This window comes from Dryobates pubescens, chromosome 11, assembly GCF_014839835.1.
Source record: "Dryobates pubescens isolate bDryPub1 chromosome 11, bDryPub1.pri, whole genome shotgun sequence".
NCBI lineage: Eukaryota > Metazoa > Chordata > Aves > Piciformes > Picidae > Dryobates > Dryobates pubescens.
The window spans coordinates 22,423,590-22,440,200 of NC_071622.1; the positions used below are offsets into that span (position 1 = coordinate 22,423,590).

At 39.5% G+C, this 16,611-nt stretch overlaps 1 protein-coding gene across 2 annotated transcripts in view; it reads right to left on the reverse strand.

Moving 5' to 3' along the window:
* The window catches only part of ST6GALNAC3 (ST6 N-acetylgalactosaminide alpha-2,6-sialyltransferase 3), a 233,816-nt gene that overhangs the window by 74,598 nt on the left and 142,607 nt on the right, over window positions 1–16,611 (reverse strand). For both annotated transcript variants that reach the window (XM_054165041.1, XM_054165043.1), the window contains exon 3: window positions 1,789–2,198. In XM_054165041.1, the coding sequence (XP_054021016.1) occupies window positions 1,789–2,198 (410 nt within the window). The remainder of the gene's footprint in view (window positions 1–1,788; window positions 2,199–16,611) is intronic.

The window sequence follows — 16,611 nt, forward strand, 5'->3', positions numbered from 1 at the left end:
TGCCAATTGTTTCTCCAGCTGACAAGTGCACTAAATAATGTTTAAAAAAACACTTAGTATTTGATGTGGAAAAGCAGGACTAAAAATGAAAGCTGCAGTGGTGCGGTGTTTTTTCACCCCCATGTTAAAGGGAGGCAGGTACAAAAGCAACGTGCTGTGGGTCACAAGGTAGGCACTTCACAATTTGCTGCTGTTCAAAATGTGTAACTTTTAGTTGTTGTAATGGATTAAGGAGGAAGACATTGACCTGCTTTGACATTAGGCTGCTTAAGAACTTTGTTCATACACATTAGGAGAACAGAAGTTCAATCTGGCTTTGAGATTAAAAGAAGCATTTGTATTTTGTTAATTGCATATTAATAAAACCTTGGGACGTGTTAATTTGTTGAAGAGGAATGGATTAGGCTGGAAATGAAGACACTTTGACATTAGATGATGAGATTTTTTGATAGGATACACTAAGGTCCGGACTCATAATAAGGATTTTGATAATGTACTCTAAAGTCACTGTGACCTGACTGTTAATATGGAAGAGTCATAAACAAATTCATGTTTAGCAATGCAGTAATGTACTCGTGGATCGTATTTAGCTCAAATACTATTTGAATGGATCTTGTGTATTTTCACTATCTTTTTCTAATAAGCCTTAGTTTATCAGCTTGTTCAGTTAAACTAAAGGAGCCACAATAACCTCAATACCTTTATGTCATCTAGGATCACCCCCAACTCCAGAATCACAGCAGCAACATGCACATGTGGTGAGCAAGCTGAGGGCAAATTTCTTCCCTATGCTTCCCTATGTTTTCTGGTTTGTTTGTTTGTTTAAGGAAAAATTAAGTCTAACCAAGTTTTGACAGTTTAATAACAAAGTAAATCAAGGAACTTGGAGAGAACAATTGCTTGTACTTCAAAAGCTAAGTCAAAAGTTTGACTAAGGTAAACTGAATATTTAGTTTGGCTGAAATAGCTACACTCCTTCACAACTGCAAATTCATAATGTGCAAATTAAAAAACGAATACTTAGTCACAACAGTAATCTGGAAACTCCTTTCTAGTTAGCTACAGTAAGTATGTGAGACGGTGTTCTTCCATGCCAAAACACAGATGTTCAGAATTTTTTCATCTTGGTTACATAAACCTGCAATTTATGGTCTTAATTCCACAAATCCCATTTCTCCACTGAATATGCTAGCCAAAACAGTGGTCTTCACACTTTCCTCTCCTTACAGCCCCCATTTGAGCAGCACAAACACATTTTCCCAGACATGGAAAACAGAATTTCTCTCTAATTCTGGTAAAAACCTGAATCTATTACAGTATCACTCACAATCCATTTTAACCAAGAAACAGAAAGAATACATAACTCTGAGGTTTAGGTTTGAAGACAAATTACAGTTAATCTCAGCCCAAAAAAAAAAATAATATCCAGAGTTATCCTGAGGTTGTGCACTTGGAAATGTTGTTTGCGTAGGATTATGCTCTTCAAATAAAATGTCAATTCAATCAATAGTAAATTGAGCTGAAAACACCACACAGCTTTGAAAATGTTTCAGGAAGACATCCAATATTTTTGGGACTCAAGCCAACAGAAATGGAAAGAACAGAAGGTAGCATAGGTGGGGTAAATGGGGCCTAGCTGCTGCCTCATCAAGTGCTTATAACAGTCAAAATCATATAACAATCCATTAAAACATATCTAGGGATTCATTTAGTAGCTGGCATCCAGCACACACTCTCTCATGCATCTTTTGTCAAACATTATGACTGTTCTTCCCGTTTAGGACTTACCGGTCTTTTCCTGTCTCCTTCTTAAATATTGCATCACAGTAACTCATGCGCTTTTCTGTTGTCACGTAGATTTTGGCAGTTGGGTAGCTGTCAACAGTTTTCTTCAGCATGTTGTAGACAATGCCATTTCCATCCTTCCTCATGTTTCGAAAGGGTCCCCAGATCACGTAAACAGTGTTGTTGGTTTCTTTGAAAAAGTACTCGGGATTCTTGAGTAGGAGAGGCACACTTGTGTGAGAGACCACTCTTACGGTTGTCCTCTTCCCGACATCCTCCTCATAGCCCTTTGTGGGAGCATTGTTCATTCTCCATATGCAGGAGGACTTGTCTATCTCAGCTCCCACCTTCTGGCCAGCCATCTGTCCTGAATTTGAAACAATGGCACAGAGGTCACAGTCAAGTTGCAGAGGCTGGAAGAAAGAAAACAAAAATATGTGTCAAGTCTTTCTCTGCAAAAAAAGGGAAGATTTTAAAGTTCAGTAAAAAGAAACATGGCTACAGTCCAACAAATCAATAACAACGTTTCTCTTTAAAAAACCCAATACCCTAACAATTGCCATGTGGTAGAGCTAGTAGAAAACCATATCACTACAAAGTTCTGAATGCAATCCTTTTTAGCAGAATAGGCAGATCCATTCTTTTCTTTTGTCCTCCATCTTTGCGAAGTCAACTACAAAAATAATCATTCCTTTGTTTTCCTCTAAATGTTACAAACAAAGAAAGAGGCAGTAGAAATACATGTCTTGTCTTTTAACAAGGTGTTGTTAGGCATAGGAAAGAAGCACAGAAAAATTAGTGCTGGAAATTATATATATATTCACTGTGCCTGAATGAATAGTTCCCAAATTCATGATAGAAGTAAAACATGAGCTGTAACTCAAAAAAGCAATGAAAATCCTGCAGCTGGAAAGGAGATGTAGACAGAGGAATATGTTGTACTCTCCAGAGAACAGTTATGACCCATGAAAAATGAGAGGCAGATGGACTGGTGACACGTGAACTAGGAACTTAGTCCCGGACAAAGTGAAGTCACAGACAGTATTTCCTAACCATGTTCTAGGGTACTATTTCTCAGTATGAATTGAAAATAGGAACAGTTATCTGCCAAAAAGAGAGAGAGGGACCTATCTGATGTTCTGTTTGTTAGAGTACAAAGAGCAAATGCCTCTTGGTTCTTTTGTATTGACTAAAAGGAAATGCTTTGTGTTTAAATTGGATTGTATTAAACCTTTGGTTGGAAATCCATATAAAATGAAAACTAGATTCATCAAAACTACCTACAAAAGAAAGCTCAGGCTGTGGACCATCTACAGTTTTTTGCATGGTCTTCTTTTTTGCATTGATTTTTTTCATGGTCTCAATTGGGAGTCAGTGACTTCTGTTTAAAGCTTGTTAGGAATAATGTCACTTATGTCCTTTGCACATTTAGCCTGACGGGGTGCTAGATGCTTTTCTGATCAGACTTATGGTTGTTTCCCTTCAAAATCATACCTCAATTAGCTAATACAGAGCTACAGGCTGGGGTCAGAGTGGCTGGAGAGCTGCCAAACGGAGAGGGACCTGGGGGTGCTGATTGACACCCGCCTAAACATGAGCCAGCAGTGTGCCCAGGTGGCCAAGAAGGCCAATGGCATCCTGGCCTGTATTAGGAATAGTGTGGCCAGCAGGAGCAGGGAGGTCATTGTGCCCCTGTACTCTGCATTGGTTAGGCCACACCTTGAGTACTGTGTCCAGTTCTGGGCCCCTCAGTTTAGGAAGGACATCGAGACACTTGAACGTGTCCAGAGAAGGGCAACAAGGCTGGTGAGAGGCCTTGAGCACAAGCCCTATGAGGAGAGGCTGAGGGAGCTGGGATTGTTTAGCCTGGAGAAGAGAAGGATCAGAGGCGACCTCATTGCCCTCTACAACTACCTGAAGGGTGGTTGTAGCCAGGTGGGGGTTGGTCTCTTCTCCCAGGCAACCAGCACCAGAAGAAGGGGACACAGTCTCAAGTTGTGTCAGGGGAGGTTTAGACTCGAGGTGAGGAAAAAGTTCTTCACTGAGCGAGTCATTCGTCATTGGAATGGGCTGCCCAGGGAGGTGGTGGAGTCGCCGTCCCTGGAGGTGTTCAAGGGGAGATTGGACGTGGCGCTTGGTGCTATGATCTAGTTGTGAGGTCTGTTGGAACAGGTTGGACTTGATGATCCTTGGGGTCTCTTCCAACCTTAGTTACTGTGATACTGTGTGATACTGTGTAATATCCTGGCTACTTTTGGCCACTATAACCTTAGGAAATGCTGTATGACACAATATCACATTTCTTTGATAATGCTGCATAATATAATGAGCAGAGATATACATCTGAAGAGAGCCAAATTACAGCAGCTAAAATATCTCATTTTTGGGTGACAAATATTGCACTGAACTAATGCGTACCCCACATGACTTCTGTATAAATCTCACAATTGCAAAGATTTGATTTCTCTGTTGGTTTGCTTTCTCTATGTAAGTGGTTCATGAAAACATTCTTTCCTCAATTCATCAGGAGCTGAAGATACCTGGCTGCATGCAGAAGCATTGGCAATATTTCCTTTACAAAAACCCGTGTATTTTTTTATAGCTGCTGTAGTTTTAGAGAGCAGTCCTCCATAGCTCTCTGATAGCAGGGATGAAATCCCAGGAGATGCAGCTGAACACAACATACTTTCTGTTTACTGCTTAGTTACAGAAATCCTCTCTAAGATACATTATGAGGACATGGCTGGGTGACCTAAACAAATCCATAAGCATAACTCGTATCCTAACATGAAGTGAATTGTTAAACTCCCAGTAGATTAATTTATAGCTTACAGGGTGAACTTTCAAACTAACAAATGCTGAATACGAAACCATTAGATAGGAAAAGCCAGTCTGGTAAAGAATCTGGTCCTATTAAAATCTGCCTCACCTCAATGGTGGTTTTTGTGGTGGGTTCGAGAGGTTTTTTTGGTTGTGTTTTTTTTGTGTGTTGTTTTTTTTTGGGGGAGGTGGGGGGGTGGGGGGGTGGGAGTGGTGGTGGCTTTTCGTTTGTTTGATTGGTTGGGAGTTTTTCCCCCCAATATTTTTTCTTCTCTATTAAAATGGATATACTCTCTTAAATTTGAAATAGTTTGATTTTCTGACCTTAGTTAGAAATGCATTGCACATTTTCTATTCACTGAGTGCAACTGTTCTGCTCGAATAAACTGAGTACACTCACTCTTGCAATTGCATCCTCTGGTTTTCTAACTCTTTTGTTGTGATTCATTTATCTTGTTCCAATTTATAAAGCTCTTTCATAATACTGAATGCTTTCACTAGGTCAACATATAATCTGCTCTTCTTCAATAGAGGCAGAGGCTTAACCCCTCCCAGTCCTAACTCAGAATAAGTATTTTTTATAATGTAGAGAAATGTTATGTATTTTAAGATGCCTATTTCCCAACAGAGATCCCAGGGAAAGTTAGGAGACTGACTGACACTCATGACAGACATTCCACTGAATGTCTCCATAGTCATTCCATTGATTTTTTTGTGTGTCATATCTTCCTCAGTGTATGAGAAAATGCACATCAATACCCATTCATTGGACCCCCATATGGAGACAGCTGACCAACCTGGTGTTAGTTTGTAAGTGTCATAGACAAAAGGGGAAGTTTCAATAATCCACACACAACAGCTTTCTCATTTTCTTCATTTAACATGACATTCCTGTCTGTTATTACACCATAGCTCAGGTATGGCTGTCCCATCGTTTTAAGTCTCAAAAGCTGCTCAAGTGTAGCTCCTCTGTCAGGTAGTGCTGTTGTCTCCCCTCACCTCATAATCTGGGGTCCTAATCATTTTCCTATATGCAAATTTTTGGATGCAATATTGCTCACTTGTTCATTGAACTTGTTGTGTTGCTTGTATTAATGATGAACAGAAGCAGAGAGGCAATTCTTACACAGGGAAACTGGAATACAGAGAGATGAAAACTGGAGAATTAGAGAAAATATGCCTCCTTAATGATCTGTTTTGCAGTTAGCAGTAACTGTTTACAGGGGTCCACCTTACAAACACCAGAGCAACAATTAAACACTAACTCATCAGCATCCTTTTCAGAGGGGGGGGGGGGGGAGGGAAAAGGGTCTGGAAGGCCATACAGGCTGCCCTCTCATCTGTGGAGATGGTCCAGCAGCAATGGCACTGATGCAAATCAGCAGACCCCCACAGAAACCGATTCTGTTACTGTTCATGCTCTCCAGATGGAGAATATCAGTTAAGGGCTTTCCTGCACCTTTCACAAGATGTTCATTCACTTCATTGTAGATGTATGAGCTGAAGAAAAAAAAATAAATCATAGAGCACCATTGACTTTTTCCTCTCTTTCCATTTATTTTGATGCTATTCCACCTCTATGCACCATGGGGGCTGAGCTATTATTGTTTCTAGAAAATTCCTCAATTTGTTGCTGACCAGAAGGATGTAGAAGTCCTCAACAGAGCAGCTGGGCATGATTCTGACAAATTGTCCCATCTTTTCCCTGAATTGTAACTGTTGAGGAGCACTTACATTTTAATCAGTAAAGAAAATGAAATATCTGACCTTTCAATTTCCTGTGCAAGCTTACAGACAATAGAAAAGATAATTAAAACTGTGAATTAGAACTTGCAAAAACAGTGCCTTTTCACTAGCAAAGAGAAATTGCTGTGTAATAAAGGTCACTTATCAAACAGTTCTAGTTATTAAATCTTTGCATTTAGCACTGCAGTGGCTTCATAGAATCAAAGGTCAAATCATTAAATAACAAAACCAGCCAGAATTAGAAAAGGTCACAAGCAAATCTAACTGGAAGTAGGTCACAAAACATGATTCTCTTCCAGAGAAGATTTCAATATTTGGAAAACTGGTTACTCTCACATTTGAAAGAATGCCCCCACCACTTCTTATGTCTTCACCAAGAGACAGAAATCCAAGCTACAGGACCCCAACCACACTGTAGTCCCAAGTAAGGAGGATCTCAGGCAGGGTCTCTTAATCTATTGACTAAAACCTCAGCACAAGTCAGTGGAATCAAACAAGGCAATGCCTCAACAGACCAGTTACAAGCCAAATCCCATTTTAGCAGAGGCTGCCAGATTTACTCTCCAGTTGAAGCAAATCTAGCTCAGGACTTATGCAGATGTAATTTACACTAATAAAAAACCTAATATCTCTTGCAACTTAGCACTGCACTGGAGAGCTCGCTCCACCCACCAACTCTTCTTCACTCTAAATCCCACAACCAATCATACTGAGAGTTAGGAAATTCAGATTAAACTTTCCCAAATGTTACTTTAACAATATGATTGCAATTTTGTAAATTGGTTGCAATGCCCATTCACTACATAATGAGGCAATTATTAGCAGCTTGCCACATATTAATTTGCTCCTTTAATGTTGAAACAAATGAGATATTTTCTTATAATCATCCTATTTGAGTGAATTCTAACAAAGCCAGTTGAACAAAGCTCCTGAGAGACTTTCTTTATTTCAGTGTCATTTATTCTTCTGCTCCTCTTGGATGTCTTTAGAGTTTTAGAGGATACAACATTTATAATAATGCCAATAGGGAATAGATTTTGCCTTTTTTCTTCTTGATGTTCTTTTGAGGTCTTTGAAATGAAAGGTACAAGAGAGGCATTAACAGTCTGGTATTGTTTTTATTACTTTTTTTTACAGGCAAAATGTATTTTACTTTTTGCTGTGTTTCAGTGATGATTAAGCAAACTGGTTTTAGCTACATTTACTCTCTCACTTCAGCCCATAGACTGGGAGGAAAGACCTGCCAGGCTTCACTAAGACAAAATTTGTCATGTCTAAAGAAAAGAGATAGAAGTTGTGTGTTCACCCAGAAAGAGCTATCAGTTTAATACAGCATGCCGAAGCACTGTATGTAAATCACATTATATAAGTAACATGAAGCAATTAAAACAAACAAACAAACAAAACCCCAAAACAAAACAAAACCACAAAAACCCCACAGGTCTGATTACCCTGAGTTGGTGGTGGTTCCCCCTTCCCTCTTGTGGTAGCATTGTGGTTTTTCAACTTTCAGGGGCTGATTTTGCCCTCAGCCCTAAGCATCATATCCTAGTAAATATCACTCATGAGATTTAACATTAAGATTTCATGTAGATTTTAATAACTTTAAGGAAGACCTGTGCCAACATGCATTCCACTTCCAAATAAATAATGTTATCATCTGCCTCTTCATGAGAATGTTCCTGATATTCAAGTGCCTGGGATACTGGGATGACTGTCACTGATGTGTACATAAGTGCTAGCAGAAAGTTTTTATTTAAGGCAATGCATAGGAGCCACATAATGGGACTAATCTTGCAGTATGAGACTGAATAAATAACCATCACTGAAATTATTTCTATATATACTGACCCAGTTGTTACAGAACTGCTATTCCTTGATTTGCAGCTCATGTTATAGCTCCTTAAAAAGACTGTATCCATCTTCTGCTTGAACAAGCATCTTGTGGATTCCTGATGTCAGTGGTAAAGAGACAGAAAAGGGAAGGAAGCTCAGACTTTGGACTGAGGTTGAAACTTTGATGTCAGAGTCTAAATTTTCATTCAGCAAATACATTCTTGAAGTATTTTATCTTTCTTTCTCATCAAAAGGGAAAAAAGAAAAAAACTAAACAAACAAACAAAAAATACCAAAAAACCCAACCCAAACCTTGCAAACATGAATCACAGTGCAAAGTGATGCAGTGTCATCTTTCTCACTTTCAAGACTGCTCCAGTTACTCCATGCCAGCTCATACCTCTTTCAAGATATAGCAGAGCAAATGCTCATCAGATTGTTGATTTTGTTGATGCTATTGGGAAATATATAGGCAGCTTTGAAAAAAAGGCAAGAACCAGGTATATCTCGTGATACTGAGAGCTGAAAAATAAGTGCTTCAAACATATGTGAGAGAACAGTAAGTAGCAACAGAGTCAAGTAGATGACCTGTAAAGAAGAAAAACAGGTCCCTTTGTGCATTTTCCTCTATTCTAATATAAAGCAAAAATTGAAAATCCAAGGATAATACCCCTTGTGATGATCCCATAAAATAAAATTTGAGTAAAACCAGGTCCAGCTTGATCAAAATATTTTTATGTTCTTTTAAAAAAAATAATCATATTTAAAATATTTTCTAAAATGGAATGAAAACACTTCTTCAGTTGAACATTTTTCTGTATTATGTAGATGCTAAAGCATGGTAGTTCTCATTAACACAACAGTGAAAAAAATTTTCATTTTTGTCCTTTTTTTTTCCTGATTGGCAGTTAAAACTTCTTTGCAACTAACACCTTTTAAATAACCCCACACTAGTTTGTTGGGTTTTGGTTTTGGTTTGTTTGTTATTGTTTTTTTCTGTCTGGAAAAATAAACTATGTAAAGACTCCTGGTAGCTCTATTGGTTAAAAAAAGACTCAAAAATAGAAAGATGGTGGAGAGTAAATAAAGAATGGGAGAAATTGTTCTCTCTCTGCATGGAGGGTTAATAAAGGGGGGGAGATGACAGATTCAGTGTTTCAAGTACAACAGAAGCAGAGCGATGGTCAACAGTGGTGCAGAACTTTGAGCAGTGGGAGAGTGGCAGAAGAAGAAAGTTTTGCCCTAAGGCATTGCCTGAAGGATGTGTGAGAGCTTGTCCTCTGTGTGCACTCTCCACATTTCAGTTTGCATCTCTGGTGGTTGGTAAATTCTCCTTTCCCAAGGTGGGATGGCACAAGGGATGTGCTCTGTGAATAAATATCTTGCAAAAGGGGAAGGAAATAAATGGAAAGAGAATACCAAAAGAGAAGAGAGGTCAGGAAAAAAATTCAGAGAAAAAAAAATGCATCAGGCTATGAAAAGGTGGAATATAGTTTAGTGTTTGAAAGAGAAACATGTGAGGGGAAAGAGTATTTGAGAAAATGTAAAATACTGATACATAGTAGAGCCAGTAAGATAAACCATGATGTTTGGGAATGAAATCCAGCAAAAGAGAAGAATTAAAACACCTAAAGGGATTCACTAAGGCATAAATTAACTGTTGCAAAGAAAGGTTTATCATTTGTCAATAAAATAACTCAGGGTTAGGCATAGAGCCTTTCCTTAAAAAACTGTAAAGCAGAAAACAGCTAGAAACAGATACATTCACTCCAGCACATAATACTGTAGTGTGTAGGTAATCAGAAACCCTTACATCTGTAGACATCCAGATGTCTACACTTCCAAATCCACAAAACTAATTTGGATTCATTAATAATTAAATAATTAATTAGGATTGAATACTAACTGTTATAGGAGGGAGACAAACTCCATCATGCACCCTGTACAGCAAGTTCACAAGGCAGGCAGTGAAATAAATGCCAGTGTGAAAAACAGTCTATAAAAAGATTAATTTCCCAGTTGTTCAAAAACAAAAACCAAATGAACTACATTAGTTCTAGAATACCCCTATTCTCATCCCAGTGGTTTAGCTGTTGACCATAAATGACCAAAATATTTGTGACACTCCATCTATCACTCAATTGCAAACACACAGCCTTTGAGATATCACGGCTTTGTAACAGTTCAAAAGCTTGGAATTCTTCCAACCAACTGATGAATATTGAATCTCGTAAGTCATTTATCTTAACATCAGTCACATTGCTCACTTGCCCTCGTTATCACATGATGACTCTTGAATTTTGTGCACAAAAGTTACTGGACAAAGAGAATTTAAAGAAGGCACTGTCCATCAAACTTCATAAATAACTCCAAACACAAGATCAGCTGATCTTAACTATGACACACCTTTTGTCACTCCACTGCAAAACTGTATTTGCAACAGTATATTTGCTACCAGCAAAAAAATGTCACCACTTGATCCAGCAAGTTATTGGTATTATTGGTAATATTTAGGTTTATTTTGTCTTCTACAATTCTCTGTTTATATTCCATTTCTTTTCTGGTTTTTGTATGTAGCAATAAGGAAGATAAAATTTGTTTCTTCTCTACACAAGCATATTTGCTCAGCAAACAACACAAAACACAGGGAGGTAAAATGTCACTTATAACTCAAGGAGACATAAAAGTGGGAATGTACTGTTAGCACATGGACTGAATAGGAAATGAATCACAGTACAGAAGGACAAAAACAATTTCTCACATTCAATATTGTGTATGACAGTAGGGCACAGATAACATGTAACACGTAATCCTTCCTTACAGAGTGGACTTTAGAATGACATCCTTGAAAGTAACCAAGGCCATTATGACTCTTCAAAAAAGCTAGGTTTTGTTTGCAAATAATAATGAGTGTCTGTGCAAAAAAATCCCACAAGTGTACATTTTTCACTGTGAACTTGACTATTGTAAGACTATGTCTAAGGAATTCTTTGTAATGTATGCAAAAGCTGACTTTAATTTGTATTTATTATAAATACCCACAGATGGCAGTAAAGTATATAATGTATAAGGCAGATCTGTTCCAAGTTTGCTTTCTCTAACAACCTCTTATTATCAGCACTCACCATTAATCATGGGCCATTATCTAGGAATTTATTTGGCTGAATCACAGATGCAAGAACGCCTGTTAGGCCCCTAATCTAAATATACTTGAAAAAATTATGCTTACAAAGAAATTATGGAACTTCCAATATGAAGTTCACATTTTATTTCAGGTAAATGTATTTGGGATCTGATATAGGGAAACGATATTGAATTAAGTAGCAAAAAGACTGTCAGGAAAATTATCCTATAGTCCCTTTTTTGTTTAATTTCCCATGAAAATCCACCTAACAGGCTGGAAACCTAACCTCTAATTTATTTTGGTTCCATGCTGTCTAGACCTATTATTTAATTTTGTCTCTCTTGGTGGTCTGTCTGTGAAATTATTTGTATGCATCGAAGGTAAGTGGTAAGCTAAAATGCTAATTATCCATTTTTCTGAAATTTAAAAAAAAAAAAAATCCATGCCAAGAATAACAATAAGGTTTACTACAATAACATTAACACCAATAGCATTTTTCATTTGACAAAACAAGCCTTAAGAAGCTTTCTGAGTCCAGTGTTTTTAATTGCGACATGGCTTATCTAAAAGAGAATACATATTTGCTTCTGGTCACATTAGTTTCTTTTCCCCTCATGGGTATATTGGGAATCTTTGCCATACCACTTTATGACTGCCAGCAGCACAAATGCTTAAAATCTTCTGTAAATGCTTAAAATCTTCTGTAGTTGATTAGGTGGTGTTGGATGATAGGTTGGACATGATGATCTTTAGGGTCTCTTCCAACCTGGTTTATTCTATTCTATTCTATTCTATTCTATTCTATTCTATTCTATTCTATTCTATTCTATTCTATTCTATTCTAAAAATGTCATTTGAGGTTAAAACTTCCCTTACAAGGTTCTAGTCCAAAATGCAATTGTTTTAAATATCTTTTATTTTAAGATATTTAAATCTTTTCAGTTGCAGAAAGATACAGGGTTAAATCACTAGTTTTTCAGATATCTGAACTTTTAAATACTATGGCACTGGACACTAGGACAGAAATTTAAACTTGATTAAAGAGTTCTGTTTAAATAATTAGGAAGATTTATGTTAAGGTCTTTTAAGTCATTAACGGAAGCTGTTGAAGCATAGCTACATATATTAAAACTCAGAAGTTAAAGGTCTGTTTCAAATAAGAAATCATTGTACATACACTCTTCTGATTTTCTTTACATCATCACCTCAGACTGTATGTCCACTAGCTAATTTTAATTGGTGCAGATTTCATTGCAGGTACTAGTTTGTATCTTGGACTAGAACTACCTACAATAACTTTGTAACTACCAGGTTAAATGATTTGTGGATTATTCAAGATCATTCTGTACTGGAGCTTGATGGTGTAGTTTCTGCTACTACCACATCCCATACCAGCTCAATTTTCCCCTCATGCATAAGCCATTGCTAAAGAAAAAACACTGAGCACAGTGGCCTCTGCCAGGGGCTTGTGCAGGTCTCTGCATCATCACTATGAAGTTCAGAATAAGACCCAGGGCTGAGGAGGTGCTGAATAACACACACAAACATGGTGGTAAGCTATGAGGCAAAGCATACTTGAAGCAATTACTAAACAAAAATCTCATTAAAAGATGAAAATAACAAACCCTGTCAATCTTTTCTCTACTATATTGTCTTGCCTGACAATGATCTAGCAGGAACCTATAAACAACTCTACCTCCAAAATGGGTAGTTATAATCATATACCTCTTCTAACTATAACTTAAATTTTTAAGAAAGAAATTAATTTGCAGTCCCTCACACATATTAAGGAGAAAAATACCACTGTAGAGTACTTACACGCTGACTTACTAGAAAAATCAGTGGGACATTCATAGTCTCAATTAGAGTCAAAAGTAAAACTACTGATATCATTAGAGCCACGACTTCACTTAATGTCTGAATGTTGGCAAGAGAAATGTGGTTTCCCAGTTCATAGATGGAAAAACTTTCTCTCTGTTATTGGTCACAAGAGAAAAAGCAAGAGAAGCAGAAAACTTCTCATGTCCAGCTTGGAGTGAGAATCTGTGCAGGGCTGGGCTCAAGAAGACATGCTCTACTCTGATAAATAAATTTAGACATGGGACCATAAAATTAAACAGCTGAGAAAAAAACCCAAAAACGTTCTGTGCAATTACAAGATTGTGGTGCTGTTCCTACACCTGGCCTCTCAGCTATGATTCTGCTTAACCTGTGAAAACGCTGCAGGGTATTTTCTTCATGTAAGTTCACAAAGCCTGATAACATTTTTTTACCTGTGTATGTGAGCATGAATACTGATATTCCGTGCTATACATACTTACCTCATGACTACTGAAACCGTTCCCCCATTCCAAGGCTCTCTGGGGTGGAAACCTAGAAGGCCCTGCTGGCTTCCTGCTCTTGCAGGCATCAATTGGGTTAAGCCAGTTTCTACATTGCAAGCCTACTCATGAGTGACTTGAATGAACTTTGTGATTCCTTATGTTTCTAAGGAGTGTAATGACAGCAGGATTTTCATTGCCTGTGATTTGAAAAGCAGTCTTAAAGGTCGTGTCTCTCTTTTCCTTCTCCTTTCAGAGCGGTGCTGTTGCATGCTACAGGCTCTACTGCACCACCTGGGGTGGCCCTGTATATTAGGGAATCTCTTGATGCCACAGAACTTAAGGTTGAGGATAAAAGGATTGAATGCCTGTGGGTTAAAATCAGAGGGAGGGCTAACAAAACTGACATCCTGGTTGGAGTCTGTTATAGACCACCCAACCAGGACAAAGAGGCTGATGAAATATTCTATAAGCAACTGGAGATTGTCTCATTGTCCTTGTGGGTGACTTTAACCTGCCAGACATCTGCTGGGAAGGTTTTTAGAGTGCATGGAGGGCAGCTTCTTGATGCAGCTGTTAAGTGAGCATACCAAGGGTCAGGCTCTGCTTGACCTGCTGTTCTCAAATAGAGAAGAGCTCTGGGAGATGTGATGGTGGGAGGCTGCCTAGGGTGCAGTGACCATGAGATCGTGGAGTATTCAACATGCAGGGAAATAAGGAGGAGCAATAACAGAACCCTTACTTTGGACTCCTGGAGGGCAGACTTCAGCTTATTTAAGCAACTAACTCAGAGTCCTGGCTCACAGGAGAGGTCTCAGATGACTGGAAACTGGCCAATGTGACACCCATCCATAAGAAGGGCCAGATGGAGGAACCTGGAAACTACAGACCTGTCAGCTGCTGACCTCAGTGCCAGGAAAGATTATGGAGGACATCATACTGGCGGCAACCACAGCACACCTGAAGTATGGCCAAGGGATCAGGCCCAGCCAACATGGATTTAGGAAGGGCAGCTCCTGCATAACCAACCTGATCTCCTTCTATGATCAGGTGACTGCCTGGTGGATGTGGGGAAGGTTGTGGATGTAGTCTACCTGGACTTCAGAAATGCCTTTGACACCGTCCCCCATCACAAACTCCTGGCCAAGCTGTTAGCCCATGGCTTGGACAGCAGCACTCTGTGCTGGGTTAGGAACTGGCTGTAGGGCTGAGCCCAGAGAGTGGTGGTGAATGGTGCCACATCCAGCTGGCAGCCAGTCACTAGTGGTGTCCCCTAGGGATCAGTGCTGGGCCCCATCCTGTTCAATATCGTTACTGATGATCTGGATGAGGAGATTGAATCACTAATCAGTAAATTTGCAGATGACACCAAGTTAGGAGCAGGTGTTGATCTGTTAGAGGGCAGAAGGGCTCTGCAGAGGGACCTTGACATCTGGACAGATGGGCGGTGTCCACCATGATGACATTCAACAAGACCAAGTGCACTTTGGTCACACCAACCCCATGCAGTCCTACAGGCTGGGGTCGGAGTGGCTCAAGAGTGGCCAGGCAGAAAGGGACCTGGGGGTACTGATTGACAGCTGGCTGAACATGAGCCAGCAGTGTGCCCAGGTGCCCAAAAAGGCAAATGGCATCCTGGCCTGGATCAGGAATAGTGTGGCCAGCAGGAGCAGGGAGGTCATTGTGCCCCTGTACTCAGCACTGGTTAGGCCGCACCTTGAGTACTGCCTCCAGTTCTGGGGCCATCAATTTAAGAAGGATATTGAGACATTTGAACGTGTCCAGAGAAAGGCAAAGTGGCTGGTGAGAGGTCTCAAGCACAAGCCCTATGAGGAGAGGCTAAGGGAGCTGGGGTTGTTTAGCCTGGAGAAGAGGAGGCTCAGGGGTGACCTCATTGCCCTCTACAGCTACCTGAAAGGTGGCTGTAGCCAGGAAGGGGTTGGTCTCTTCTCCCAGGCAACCAGCACCAGAACAAGGGGACACAGTCTCAAGCTGCGCCAGGGGAGGTTTATACTCGAGGTGAGGAGAAAGTTCTTCACCGAGAGAGTTGTTCGTCACTGGAATGTGCTGCCCAGGGAGGTGGTGGAGTCACCGTCCCTGGAGGTGTTCAAGAGGGGATTGGACGTGGCACTTGGTGCCATGGTCTAGTCATGAGGTCTGTGGTGACAGGTTGTACTCAATGATCCTCGGGGTCTCTTCCAACCTTAGTTATACTGTGATACTGTGAAAATTCTTCACAGAAAGAGTAATTGGCCATTGGAATGGGCTGCCCAGGGAGGTGGTGGAATCACCGTCCCTCGAGGTGTTCAAGAGGGGATTGGATGTGGCACTTGAAGCCATGGTTTAGCTAGTCATGAGGTGTTGGGTGATAGGTTGGACTTAATGATCTCTGAGGTCTTTTCCAACCTTATTGATTCTATGATTCTATGATTCTAGCTATCAGCATCTTGCAGTTGGGAACTGGAGAGGCTAAGTTCCACCTTACTAGAACAAAGACCATCTGAAGTACTACAGTATGAAGCTAAGCAACAAAATAAATTAAAACAAAACCCACTGAGGTCACCAGCAAATTATAAAATAGTAATCCAAAAGAAATGCCCACAAAGGTTAGAGTTGATGTTGAAGGAAAAGACCAGAAGACAGCAATGAATCTTACCTTGCACAAAAACAGCATTTCTTCATTTCCATGAACGGTATACATTGGAAATTTTTCCAATGTCAGTCATGTTAGTTCTCTGTTCTCTTGGATGCTTAGTGTCTTTTTAAAAAGCTTGTATATGTATGTGTATTAAGAAAACTAAAAGCAGCAAGAGGGAGAAGTGGAGAGTTCAGATGATATATTAATATCGTTATAAGAAAATATTTACAAAGCAAATATGAAAGCATTGGCATTTCCTCTCTCTGAGTCATACTACTGCAGAATTATACATACAGGATGAAGAAAAATGTGTGTGTTTGTGTTCAACTACCTCATTATAT